Source organism: Urocampus carinirostris, chromosome 19, assembly GCF_059441175.1.
Source record: "Urocampus carinirostris isolate Australia breed hairy pipefish chromosome 19, RoL_Ucar_1.0, whole genome shotgun sequence".
Taxonomy (NCBI): domain Eukaryota; kingdom Metazoa; phylum Chordata; class Actinopteri; order Syngnathiformes; family Syngnathidae; genus Urocampus; species Urocampus carinirostris.
The window spans coordinates 28,427,975-28,441,177 of NC_142367.1; the positions used below are offsets into that span (position 1 = coordinate 28,427,975).

Below are 13,203 nucleotides of genomic sequence, written 5' to 3' on the forward strand. Positions count from 1 at the left end.
TTTTCTCTCCTTCTGTCTTTCCGTTTCCTTTAGTTTTCTTTCTTCCGTTCCCTTTCTTCCCCCCTCTCTCACGACTTCTCTTTTTATCCCTTTTTTTCTCACGCTCTCTCCCTCCCTTTCTTTGTCTCACCCTCTCTCCTTTTCCCTCCCTCTTTCTCTTATTTCTTCATCTCTCTTTTTCTTTCTCTTTAATCTACTAGTCCGGCCCCCGACAGAATGTTTGTTCTATCGTGTGGCCCCCGACTTAAAATGAGTTGGACATCCTCGGACTAACGCGAGAGAGCGAGTGAACAATTCCACATGCCTTCCGCGGGCCACCGCTCTCATGCAACGGAAAGAAAAGCTTCCAGGAAACCGGAGGACGGAAAGTGCCGGATTAGAAAGATGTCATGAATGAAGTGTCCGACCCGTGTGTCACAATCTATTTAAAAGATATCATTTAGTAAGCGTTAACAGTAGCATTCCAAAGTAAACTGCGCGGGACCGTCGTCTCGGGTGACATCGGCCGGGACGATACCGCGGTGGCCAACCAGCCGAATACCGCAGAGTGCCGGCTTTGGTTTACGACAGGTTTCGAAGCAGAGAAGGACTCCGTGTTTCCAAAGTGGATGAGTAAGACGTCAGAGTGTATGAACACAAGCACCGGAAAAGTCCGGCAAAAACTCCAGAATATACACATCGGACGTGTTCAATGTTCCCTCTAAGCTGCGTGTGCATGCTGCCCAGAACTTTTCCGCGCACAAGAAAATCTAGTCGGCTCACAAAAATGAAGGCTCGAAATTGCTCATTAAGAAGCCAATGAAGTCAAAGTTACAGTGCACGAAGGTCAAAATACACGGGTTCCCCTGACGCTGTGTTCTAAATGCGGTATTTTGAAGTCAAGGTCGAAGTAGAACAAAGTGGAGTAAAGTTAGTAGAGTTTTTCGGGAACCGGCTTCTCCGGCTCGGCTCACTAAAAAGAACCGGCTCTTTCGGGTCCTAAACGGCTCTTCGGGTTGTTTTTGCTTCTTTCATCCCTACGTGACCAAATATGATGTAAAAGTGTGCACAAAATGACTTAAAGGAAAGGAGGGGAAATAGAACAAAAAATAAAAAAATACCAAAATGAAAAAGTAGTGAAAAGCTGAGAAAAAAAAAAACAAAAGGAGAGAAAAAGAGAAAAAAAGATCAGGAAGAATTCAGAAAAAAAGCCAGAAGAGAAAAAAGAAGCAAATAAAGGTAATAGAGAACAAAAAAAAAACAAGAAAAAGGTAACAGCTAGGAAAAATCAACACAATGAGATTTTTTTAAAAAGGAATTTAAAAAAAAAGGAGAAAAAAACAGGGAAAAAGAGGAAAAAAATTGTGTTGCATTCAAATCATTTCCAATGATATCGAGTCAATCTTGTTGCCAACATTGTACTTCCACTAAAAAATTTGATTGAGTACAGTTCTGTATCTTACAACCGACTCAATAAGCCCCCAAAAATGTATTATGTGACAAAAGATACCAGGAAAAAATAAATGGAAATCTCCTGAAAGAATTGTTGTGAAAACAAAAGATGTTTGTAGGCCATCGTGCATGAGTCAATTTTTGGACATGTTTGCTCATGATTGAGTTGCCACACTTGGGATTGCCGTTGCTCACTGTTGTTTCAAGCGTTGCTCACCGACTTTGTGTGAACCCGGGGAAAATTAGAGGGAACATTGGACGTGTTCTGTAAGACATTTGACGAAGAATCAAGTAAACAGGTTTTGGCGTTTGAGTTAGTAAATGCCTGGTTTTGTCTCGAAGGGATCCGATTTTCACACTTGGGTCACCAGGGGCTCCCTTACGCGGAGATTTCCTTCGAATTCAGCATCTTCTTCTACGGCAGCAAGAAAGTTCAGATTGTTATAAGTACCTCCGATGGCATAATAGTCCCCCTCCGGATCCGAGTTTTCCTCCGGCGGTTCCTCCCCCTCCGGGTCTTCGTCTTCGCATAGCGCGCTGGTGACGTGCCGGTACCGGGACCGGTCTTCGCATTCCGTCTCTCGGTGGTAGAAGTAGCTGAAGTTGGAGACGATGACCGGCACGGGTAGGGAAATGGTAAGCACGCCGGCGATGGCGCACATGGAACCCACCAGTTTCCCCCAAACCGTCTGCGGGTACATGTCTCCGTAGCCTACCGTCGTCATGGTGACCACCGCCCACCAGAAAGCGTGGGGGATGCTGACGAAGGCCGTTTCGCCGTGGTCGGCCTCGGCGAAGTAAATGGCGCTGGAGAAAAGGATGACACCGATGAAAAGGAAAAAAATGAGGAGGCCCAGCTCGCGCATGCTCGCCCTCAGCGTCTGGCCCAGAATCTGGAGACCTTTGGAGTGACGGGAGAGCTTGAAGATCCTGAAGACCCTCACCAGACGGATGACTCTGATAATGGCCAGGGACGTGGCCGGACTGGTTTCGCTTTCCTTGGCCAGTTCTGTCCCCAGAGTGACAAAATAGGGCAGAATGGCGCTGAAATCGATGATATTCATCACGTCCTTGAAAAAACCCATCTTGCTGGGACAGCAACAAAAACGCATGAGGAGCTCAAAGGAGAACCAGAATATACAAACGGTCTCCACGATGAAGAAGGGGTCTTTGAAAACATCTTGGGGTGGAGCCGCCGGTTCCGACGCGTTCTTCTCTTGGCTTTGGTGCTTGTGGAAATGTTCCTGAGATGCGGGACGACAAACCAGAATATTAGGGAGATATTTCGATCGATTTCAAATGTTTTATTTGTCTTTACGGTTCAAAGTTTGCTAACTGTAGACAAGTCCAATAAAGTGTCATTGTCACGATTGCCAAAGTGAGCGTTTGGCGCGCTCTCTGATTGGCTGACGTTCTCCTCTTGAGCGGTCAGCGTTCAGAGGAGGACGTCAGACCGTACTTCTGTATTTCTGTGTGTCTGCCAGATTATTAAGTATCAAAGACTACCGTATTTTCCGCACTATAGGGCGCACCGGGTTATAGGGCGTACCCCTAAAAAATAGTTTTTGGTCCTATATCTTCCATACATAAGGCGCACCGGATTATAAGGCGCTACAATGGGAACATGGACAAAACAGTCAGATGATTCAGTCCAATTGATTACCCCCTTAACATTCCCAAAGCTTGCAAAGAAGCAAATACGTGTCGTAGACACGTGCGGATGCGGTGTCCGTACGATGTCACTCAAATGCATCGTTTCAAATATCATTCGGAAGGTTCAAGTCTTGGGATTCAAGAAATGCCAACCATTCCTTAGTTTCTATTTTCTTTTTCGCTCGCAACTTTACTGTGCATATGACAATAAACACTTGGAATTGAGTTGAATTCACTCAACTCATCACAGCAACATCAAGATCGTTCTAAAACAAGAATATAAAGCCGCATAACTCACCTAAGTTCTCACGTTCAATAATGATACGCAACCATGGTCTTCCTACAACCGTGAGTGAAGTAAATCCAGGAGAGTCAAATATTTACAAATACAGACTAATGAAACATGTTTCTTTATGGCGTACTTTAGCAAGCTTGCTATTCAGAGTCAGAGTTTTTCGGCCAATTGCAGGGTTTCTTTCGGCCCTCTAGCCTATCCGAGGCTCCGAATAACTTTAGCCAATAGCGATCGATTCAAATGATGATTGACACATTGGTTAGCCAATGAAACGCCTGTATATAAATCCCAGCATACACCGCGGACTACCCCACGTTCGGGGGAAAATCGAGTCGGCGGCTGCTTGCCTTAGTTGCGAGACCTTGCGACTTTATATTGATCCAGATATAAGGTGCACTGTATTATAAGGCGCACGGTCAGCTTTTGAAAAAAATTAAGACTTTTAGGTGCGCCTTATAGTGCGGAAAATACGGTAGTGTTGCTTGATTCCTGCCCGCCTTCTGTTTTTGACCTGTTTCCGTTCCACGTTTTCGACCCGCTCTCCCGCCCTGGCCATCGACCTGCCTGCTAAGCTATACTGATTCCACCTACCTGTCACGGAACCGCCATTCCGTCCGAAGCGGTTGATGACCGACAAACGCCGGCGTCCAAAGCCAGTTCCGACCACTCTCTCTAATAAAGATTCCTTTGAAACAAACGCAATTGGGTCCGAGATTCCGTCCTGGTTCATGACAGTAATGCAGTTAGGTGGCTCAAAAACCCCGTATGATAACGCAAGGCAGTCATATTAGCCTTTGACATAGTAATTGCTAATGGCTAACTAAAAGAACCAATAGGAAGAGTGAGTTAGAGTCACTGCTTTCCTCTGCTTAGTACTTATATTTTCCATGGGATACCACATGTGCGGTCCCTTCTCAAGGTTTCTTCATTTTCCTCATGTTGAGGTTTTTGAGTTTTTCCTTGCCCTCATGTAGGTTTTAGATCAGGGGATGGTGTCATGATAGTCTGTAGTCTGTGATGGTTTGTGCAGCCTTTTGAGTCTATCCCTTCTCAAGGTTTCTTCATTTTCCTCATGTTGAGGTTTTTGAGTTTATCCTTGCCCTCATGTTGGTTTTAGATCAGGGGATGCTGTCATGATAGTCTGTAGTCTGTGATGGTCTGTGCAACCTTTTGAGTCTGTCCCTTCTCAAGGTTTCTTCATTTTCCTCGTGTTGAGGTTTTTGAGTTTTTACTTGCCCGCATGTCGGTTTTAGATCAGGGGTGGTGTCATAATAGTCTGCAGTCTGTGATGGTCTGTGCAGCCCTTTCAGACTGTCCCTTTTCAAGGTTTCTTCATTTTCCTCATGTTGAGGTTTTTGAGTTTATCCTTGCCCTCATGTTGGTTTTAGATCAGGGGATGCTGTCATGATAGTCTGTAGTCTGTGATGGTCTGTGCAACTTTTTGAGTCTATCCCTTCTCAAGGTTTCTTCATTTTCCTCATGTTGAGGTTTTGAGTTTTTCCTTGCCCTCGTGTAGGTTTTAGATCAGAGGATGCTGTCATGATAGTCTGTAGTCTGTGATGGTCTGTGCAACCTTTTGAGTCTATCCCTTCTCAAGGTTTCTTCATTTTCCTCATGTTGAGGTTTTTGAGTTTATCCTTGCCCTCATGTCGGTTTTAGATCAGGGCATGGTGTCATAATAGTCTGTAGTTTGCAATAATTTGTGGTCTGCCCAGCCCTTTGAGACTGTCCCTTCTCAGGGTTTCCTCATTTTCCTCCTGTTGAGGTTTTTGAGTTTTTCCTTGCCCTCATGTCGGTTTTAGATCAGGGGATGCTGTCATGATAGTTTGTAGTCTGTGATGGTCTGTGCAACCTTTTGAGACTATCCCTTCTCAAGGTTTCTTCATTTTCCTCCTGTTGAGGTTTTTGAGTTTTTCCTTGCCCTCAAGTCGGTTTTGGATCAGGGCATGGTGTCTTAATAGTCTGTAGTTTGCAATGGTCTGTGGTCTGCCCAGCCCTTTGTGACTTTCCCTTCTCAAGGTTTCTTCATTTTCCTCATGTTGAGGTTTTGGAGTTTTTCCCTGCCCTCATGTTGTTTCCAGATCAGGGGATGGTGTAATAATAGTCTGTGGTTTGCAATAATCTGTGGTCTGTGCAGCCCTTTGAGACTCTTTGTGATTAAGGGCGTCACTATTAAAAATGACTTGACTTGACCATGTTACGGCTTAGAAGTCGATTAAGTTTCAAAAATTAACGAGCAATTATTGTGCAAGAATTGTTTTTTTTTTTGTACTATAGAGGAAATAACATTCGGTAGTTTTAGCAAGCTTTTTAGGCATCTGTCCAACCTGCTCGCAAATAAAGACAATTATTTTACGGCAAACTCAAAGGTCATGAGGAAAGAAGAGGTTTTATGAATTATTATTTAGAAGACAGACGGACGGAGAGACGGGCGGACGGAGAGACGGGCGGACGGACAGACGGGCGGACGGGCGGCCGGACAGATATTATTGTTAAAAATGTAAAAAATCCTAGCCTAAGATTAATTGTGTTTACTTTCACATTTTATCTGAATCTAGAATTCAAGTAAACCGTTTCTAAAGGCAGGCTATATTTAACTGGGATTGACACGCATCCCCCGGGGATACCGCTTTCTCAGTATTCTGATCACTCTAACTTGAGTATGTTGTTCACCATCTGATTGGCTGTCACCTTTGGCAGCCGTCATGAAGCAAATGACATTTATGGCTTAGCATATCCATCATATCTCTCTCGCAGCGCACCTGTCTTTCTGTTCCGCGTGACAGCTAGCGTCAGATTTGTGGACAGCGCTATTTAGGTTGAAGATCTGGAGAAGATAACTAGACAATGGACGATTATTAATATATAGCAGGGTAGCCGTGCGTTTCGTAGTCGAGGCCTGTAGGTGAATGTTTTTTTTTTCCACATTCAGTAGTAGGTCAGCAATGTTCCCTGTCATTTTCCTTACGGGTCTGAGCGGTCACACAAAGTCGGAGAGCAACGCTTGAAACAACAGTGGGCAACGGCAATCCCAAGTGTGGCAACTAAGTCATTATCAAAAATGTCCAAAACTTGACATTTTGCTGAGTTTCCGGCAATGCAAATTTCTTTTTCTCTTTTGAATGAATTGACTCATGTACAATGGCCTACAAACGTCATTTGTTTTTACAATTCTTTCACAAGATATCCATTTCTTTTTATTTCCTGATATCTTTTGTCGCATAATATTAACTATTTTCGGGGCTTATTGAGTCGGTTGTCAGATACAGAACTATACTTTTTTAGTGGAAGTACAATGTTGGCAACAAGATTCACTTGATATCATTGGAAATTATTTTGAATGCAACACAAACTTTTTCTTCTTTTCCGTGGTTTTTTTCGACATTTTTTTTAAAATTCCTTCAAAAAAAAATCTCATTGTGTTTTTTTTCCAAGCTGTTACTTTTTTCTTTTTGTTCTCTATTTACTTTTTTCCTTCGTTTCTTTCTTTTCTTTTTTTCTGGCTTTTTTCTAAATTTTTCCTTCTTTTTTTCTCTTCCATTTGTTTCTTTTTTTCACTACATTTTCATTTTGGTATTTTTTTCTTTTTTGTTCTATTCCCCCCTTCATTTGCGTCATTTTGTGCATCATTTTACATCATATTTGGTCATGTTGGGATTAAAGAAGCAAAAACAACCCGAAGAGCCGTTTAGGACCCGAAAGAGCCGGTTTCTTTTAATGAGCCAAGCCAAAGAAGCCGGTTCTCGACAAACTCTACTTACTTTACTCAACTTCGTTCTAATTCGACTCGACTTCAAAATACCGCATTTAGGACACAACGCCAGGGCAACCCGTGTATTTTTACCTTCATGCACTGTAACTTTGACTTAATTGGCTTCTTAATTAGTAATTTTGAGCCCTGATTTTTGTGCGCTGGCTAGATTTCCGTCCGACCAGTGCGCAATCGCGCGCAGCTTAGAGGGAACACTGTTGGTCAGTGACGGTGTTTATCACTGGAGGTGTGTCTCGAGCCTACAGTATGCGATCACCACCTAGAAGGTCTCTCCTCAAACTAAATATAACCTCGCGAGATATCTGAAGAGAAATCGGAGAGCGTCTGGAGGTAAAGCTTCCCGTCCGTTCCTACATTCATCACTATCCCGATAGCCCCGGCTGTAAATACGCTTGGGTGAGCTTTGGACTCAGCTGACTTGGATCGGACAAAGTTCCAGTACTTTCCTGGCAGCGTACGAGGGCGAGTGGCCTAGTGATGAAGCCATGTACCCGTGCATTAGCTGACCCCATGCTTTCTACTCGTACTCCCAGTCTTTTTAATCTTCTGTCCTAAGCCGGCAGAAGACTTTGGCAGTGCTTCACCTATGCGTCTGGTCGCCGTCCATGCCCTTTCCTGTGCACAGTTTACCTTGTGTTTTACTCTTCTGTGTTAACTGCATCCGGGCCGGATCAGGCCCGCTAAGGGATTGAATCCGGCCCGCGAGACGACGCTGAAGGAAGCGCAAGAGAAAAACGAACTGCGGGTTGAAAGTAGGGAAAAAAACACTGGACCGTGTGTGCAGTAAGATCAAACATCTAGTTGGATCCGCCCATCTCTGTCTGTCCCTCACCCCCTCATACACCTCCCTCTGAAGGAAAACAAAGCCTGCAACAAGGACAGTACAAACATCTTCTTTGTTCCTTTATCTCTTTGTTTTCCTTATATCCTCACTGTAAAATGTGGATCTGGAGTGCAACGTCCAATTTCGTTGTCACAATATATCCCATGTTGTAACAATGACAACAAAGGTATATTCTATTCTATTCTATTCTAAATACGTCCATTTGATGTTGCCAAAGCCAGGTGCCTCAAACAAAGACGCTGTACTTGTATTTATTTATTTTTCTCTCTCTCTCTCTCTCTCTCTCTCTCCCTCTCTCCCTCTCTCCCTCCCTCTCTCTCTCTCTCTCTCTCTCTCTCTCTCTCTCTCTCTCTCTCTCTCTCTCTCTCTCTCTCTCTCTCTCTCTCTCTCCATTTTTCTCTCACTCGCCGTCTCTCTCTCTCCCTCCATTTTTCTCTCACTCGCCGTCTCTCTCTTTTTTCTCTTTGTTTCTCTTTGTCTCTTTCTCTGTCTTTTTACCTTCTTTTGATCTCTCTTCCTTTTTTCCTTTTTTCGGTCTTTTCTATCTATCTCTCTCTTGCTTTCCCCTTCTCTCTCTCTTGCATTCTCTCTTTTTCTCCTTCTCTTTTTGATATCTTTTTCTATTTGTACTCTTCTATTTCTCTTTGGATTTCTTTCTTTCTCTCTCTTTCCCCCACTCTTATCATTTCTCTTTTTATCTCTTTTGTTTATCGCATTCTCTCTCTCTTTCTTTATCCCACCCTCTCTCTTTTTCTCTCTTTCGCTTTCTCTTATTTCTTCCTCTCTCTTTTTCGTTCTCTCTAATCTACTAGTCCGGCCCCCGAGAGACTGTTTGTTCTATCGTGTGGCCCCCAAGTTAAAATGAGTTTGACACCCCTGTTTTACAGTATCCCTGACGTTGAGCGTCATAGCATTTATTCACTCTTTTCCTCTTGTGGAGAATTGAGTTAGCAGCTTTTACAGTGGAGCAAGAGCATACCTCCAAAAAACATAGTTACCCTCAATGAAGGTATTTTATCATTGGGTTGTTGCTATTTTTTCGTCCCCACGTTTGAAATTTTTGGGTATTTAGCATGATCAGCTACCTAATTCTCAAGTGTTTTGGAAAAAGGTCTACTATGGGAAAATCACGGATCACAGTTTAGTTAAGGGGATGGGTCGTCTGGGCACCCATGAGAAAGCAACTCTGGACAGCTTTCTAAATGTTGGACTGACTATGTGTAATGTAAGATCAATTACAAACATTCCTGTTGTATCCACCAACTCTGTTTGTCCCTCACCCCCCTCATCACCCCATCTCTTTGATCTCCAGCAAAACGAACATCAAATGCGACAGAAACAAAATGAAAATCAATCCAAACAGCTTGCCAACATCATTTTTGCTGTCCCATGTATTCCGTTACTCCCCAAGCTCGTTTTGCCGGAGATCAAAGAGATCAAAGCCAGGAGAGAAAGCTTACCACGTGTTGTGAGTCATAATTTTACTCATATTTAGTTTCTTTTGTCTTTTATTAGCATATTTGGTATTGGAGTCATTCAAAAGTCATTGAAAGTAATCCAGTTCAAGTAACGCTACCCAACCCTGGAACTTATACAAAAACAATTTGATATTTGTTTGAACTTGTTTTTATTCTGTTGCTTATAATGAAGGTTGGGTTCTGTTTTTACTACTGAAAACTACAAAAGAAATTCATCTCATCTCATCTGATCTCATTAGCCGTACCGCTTATCCTCATTAGGGTCGCGGGGAGGCTGGAGCCCATCCCAGCCATCTCCGGGCAGTGGGCAGGGCTCACGGGGACAGACAACTGATTCGCTCATTCACACCTAGGGACAATTTGGACCGGCCAATCCACCGGAAAACCGGATTGCCCGGGGAGAACATACAAACTCCGCACAGGAAGTCTGGAGCTGGACTTGAACCCACGACAGGTTCCCATGACATGAACTGTGCCGCACAAGCGCTAACCACTGCCCCACCGTGCTGCCCACAAAGGAGATTGTTTCCTATTATTTTCCCTGTTGCTCAGTGTTTTGGCTCTCTGTTTTCCGATATTATGACTATCATGTACTGTTTACATCATTGTCACCATTTATCAATTATGTTTCTGTTCTTTGATTGCCAGACCCTAAAGGAAATTTTATTTAAAGAAAGGAAACAGGGGAGGACCTTTGGAACAGGTAGGAATTTTGGGTTTGTATACAGTCTTTGGCCATTCTCTTTGCAGGCTCGAATGTCATTGGTATCTTCTCTCCATAGTTTGATTGTCTCATCTCATCTCATCTCATTAGCTGCACCGCTTATCCTCAGTAGGGTCGCGGGGGTGCTGGAGCCCATCCCAGCAATCATCGGGCAGTGGGCAGGGGACACCCTGAACTGGTTGCCAGCCAATCGCAGGGCACACGGGGACAGACAATTCACTCATTCACACCTAGGGTCAATTTGGACCGGCCAATTCACCTGAAATGCATGTTTTTGGAGTGTGGGAGGAAACCGGAGTGCCCGGAGGAAACCCACGCAAGCACGGGGAGAACATACAAACTCCGCACAGGATGTCTGGAGCTGGATTTGAACCCACACAGGAGGTTCCCATGACATGAACTGTGCCGCACATGCGCTAACCACTGCGCCGCCGTGCTGCCCAGTTTGATCGTCTACTTTTTAAAAAATATCAATACGACATCAATTTCTGAAGTTCTTAGAGGCTGAGAGAGTTGCAATTATTGTCAGAAATTCAAAAAGATTGACAGTATTATGTTTATAAGCCAATTTCCACTTTCAATTTAAACCTCAAAGCTTCGAAGTAAGATGTCTTTAGAGACGCGTTGCGTCTATTTGTCATCATTCTATTTCCATCGGCATCGCGTACCTCTCGTGTCTCCTTTTCCATGCGGAAGTCCGGGAGCGTCTCCAGGCAGAAGATGAGGATTGACACCACAATAACCAGAACGCTGATAATAGCGATGATGCGAGCCGCAGACGACGATTCCGGGTGCTCAAACAGCATCCAGAGTCTTTTCTGCATTTCGTTGGAGGGCAACGGCCTCTCCTCCTCCTTGGTAAAGCCTTCGTCTTCTTTAAAGCGGTCCATGATGTCCTCTCCCAATTGGTAGAACAACAGCTCGTCCATGAAGATGTCCAGGGGGATGTTGGCGGGCCTCCGAAGCCTGCCTCCCGACTGGTAAAAGTAAAGGATGGCGTCAAAGCACGCCCTGTTTCGGTCCAAGAAGAGTTCGTTACGCATCGGGTCGAAGTAGCGCAACCTTCTTTGGGGGTCGCCGAGCAGGGTGTCCGGGAACTGGGCTAAGGTCCGCAGTTGGGTCTCATAGCGCATTCCCGAGACGTTGATGGCCAGTCGCTCGCTCAGCGCCCATCCGCGCCTTTTCTTTTCATTTTTTTGAACCTCCGTCACGCCTTTTTCCACGTTGTTGAGCTGGTTCTTGACATCTTTGTCTTCTCCTATGTCCTCATCTTGGTGGTCACTGCAGTCCATCCCGTCCGGTCCTACAAGTTAAATTGCCTGGCAGACGCCCACCCCGAGGAACTGCCGAACAGCAGGACTTAATAGCCTGAAACCAGAGTGATAGTAAATTAGCATCGCTAACGACTTAGAAGGTAGAAAACCACGAAAGGACTTTGCGGATGACTCGAAGGAGACAACGTATTGAGAAATGAGTTGAGCGGTTCTACTCACTGAAAGAGGACTAAACTATCACATTCTTCTTCTGCTGTCTGTCCGTCGCTCTGTCATCATGTCCTTCAAATGATTGCTTGTTGCTCCGTCCACAATGAAGAACACCAGCCCATCCCCCGTGGACTAAACTACCAGGATTTGCCCCGACTCCACCATGGCCTGTTTGCTCAGGACATCCACAATCTTGTCCGCCCGTGTTGCCTCATGTTTGTCCAGTCTGGAAATTTTTCGGGAATGCTGTTCCGAGGAAATTCAATCTCAGCCGAACACCTCCCTTCGCTCTCCCCCATTTTAGCAATGGAGCCACACAACCTTCGGTCTCCCCTATCGGATGTCAAGTCTGCATGAGACCCCTCGGTGTCGGCTACACGAACGGGCTCAATGCTCTGGCCGGAGTCCCTCACAGCCCTCCTATGGAATCCCCTCCAGATCTCTGGCAGTTTGTTGGCTCTCACTCGCACCGGGCTTCTGATCTTCTCTCGACGCGCCTCCCTCGGCCTCCATTTCAAGAGTATCGGGCGAGGCATTTCTATCATTAGTTGCAAAGACATGACGTCTTCTACCAGTTTAGTGACACGATTGACAAAAAGTGATTTCGTTGGAATCGGATTTTCAAAGTAAACTCCAGGAAATCAATAAAATGTTTATTGAGAAATTCAAAACTTATGGCTTCAGTAACATCTTCATCATTAAAAAAATAATACGTCTAGTAAAGTTTGGATGACACTCGTGTTAATTATAGTAAGATAAATATCTGGGCTAAATAAAGACACCCACTGGCACAGATGCAGTAATGGTGAGAGTAAATTTAGTGTCATTGTGTAAAGCAGGGGTGTCAAACTCATTTGAACTCGGGGGCCACACGAAATAACAAACCTTCTGTGGGGGGCCGGACTACTAGATTAAAGAAGAAGAAAAATAGATAAAGAAATCAGAGAAAGAGGGAGGGACAAAGAAAGAAAAAGAGAGAGCGGGAGAGAGTGTGAGAAACAAAAGATAAAAAGTCGTGAGAGAGGGGGGCAAAAAAGGGAGAGGAAGAAAGAAATCCAAAGAGAAATAGAAAGACAGAAGGAGAGAAAAGAGAAAAGAAAGTGCAAAGGTTAGGAAGAGAAAAAGAGAAAAGGAAAAAACGGAAGTTAGAGCAAAAGAGGTTAAAAGACATAGGGAGAGAAAGAGACAAAGAGCAACAAAGGAAGAGAAAAAGAGAGACACAGAGAGTGTGAAAGAGACAGAGACAGAGTGCGAGAAAAGGGGTGGAAAAGAAAGAGAGAGAGAAATAAATTCAAGTACAGTGTCTTTATTCGAGGCACCTGGCTTTGGCAACATCAAGTGGACATATTTCAACCCGCAGCTTGTTTTTCTCTTGCGCTTCTCTTAATGTTGTCTCACGGGCCGGATGCAATCCCTTAGCGGGCCTGATCTGGCCTGCAGGCCGCCTGTTTGACAACTGTGGTGTAAAGCATACCTTGTATTCGTTCCTCTTGAACTCACCTTGGTGCACCCTGTATTGCCA

The 13,203-nt window shown here is 44.5% G+C and overlaps 1 protein-coding gene across 1 annotated transcript; it reads right to left on the bottom strand.

The window, feature by feature from the left end:
- Nucleotides 1–269: 269 nt before the first annotated feature.
- Nucleotides 270–12,916, bottom strand: LOC148347919 (potassium voltage-gated channel subfamily A member 1-like). Its single transcript, XM_088323683.1, has 2 exons — nucleotides 10,866–12,916; nucleotides 270–2,675 (listed from the first exon to the last, which is right to left on the bottom strand). Exons 1-2 carry the CDS (start codon nucleotides 11,487–11,489, stop codon nucleotides 1,785–1,787), a joined length of 1,515 nt encoding a protein of 504 aa, XP_088179809.1. The 5' UTR covers nucleotides 11,490–12,916; the 3' UTR covers nucleotides 270–1,784.
- Between the last annotated feature and the right edge of the window lie 287 nt (nucleotides 12,917–13,203).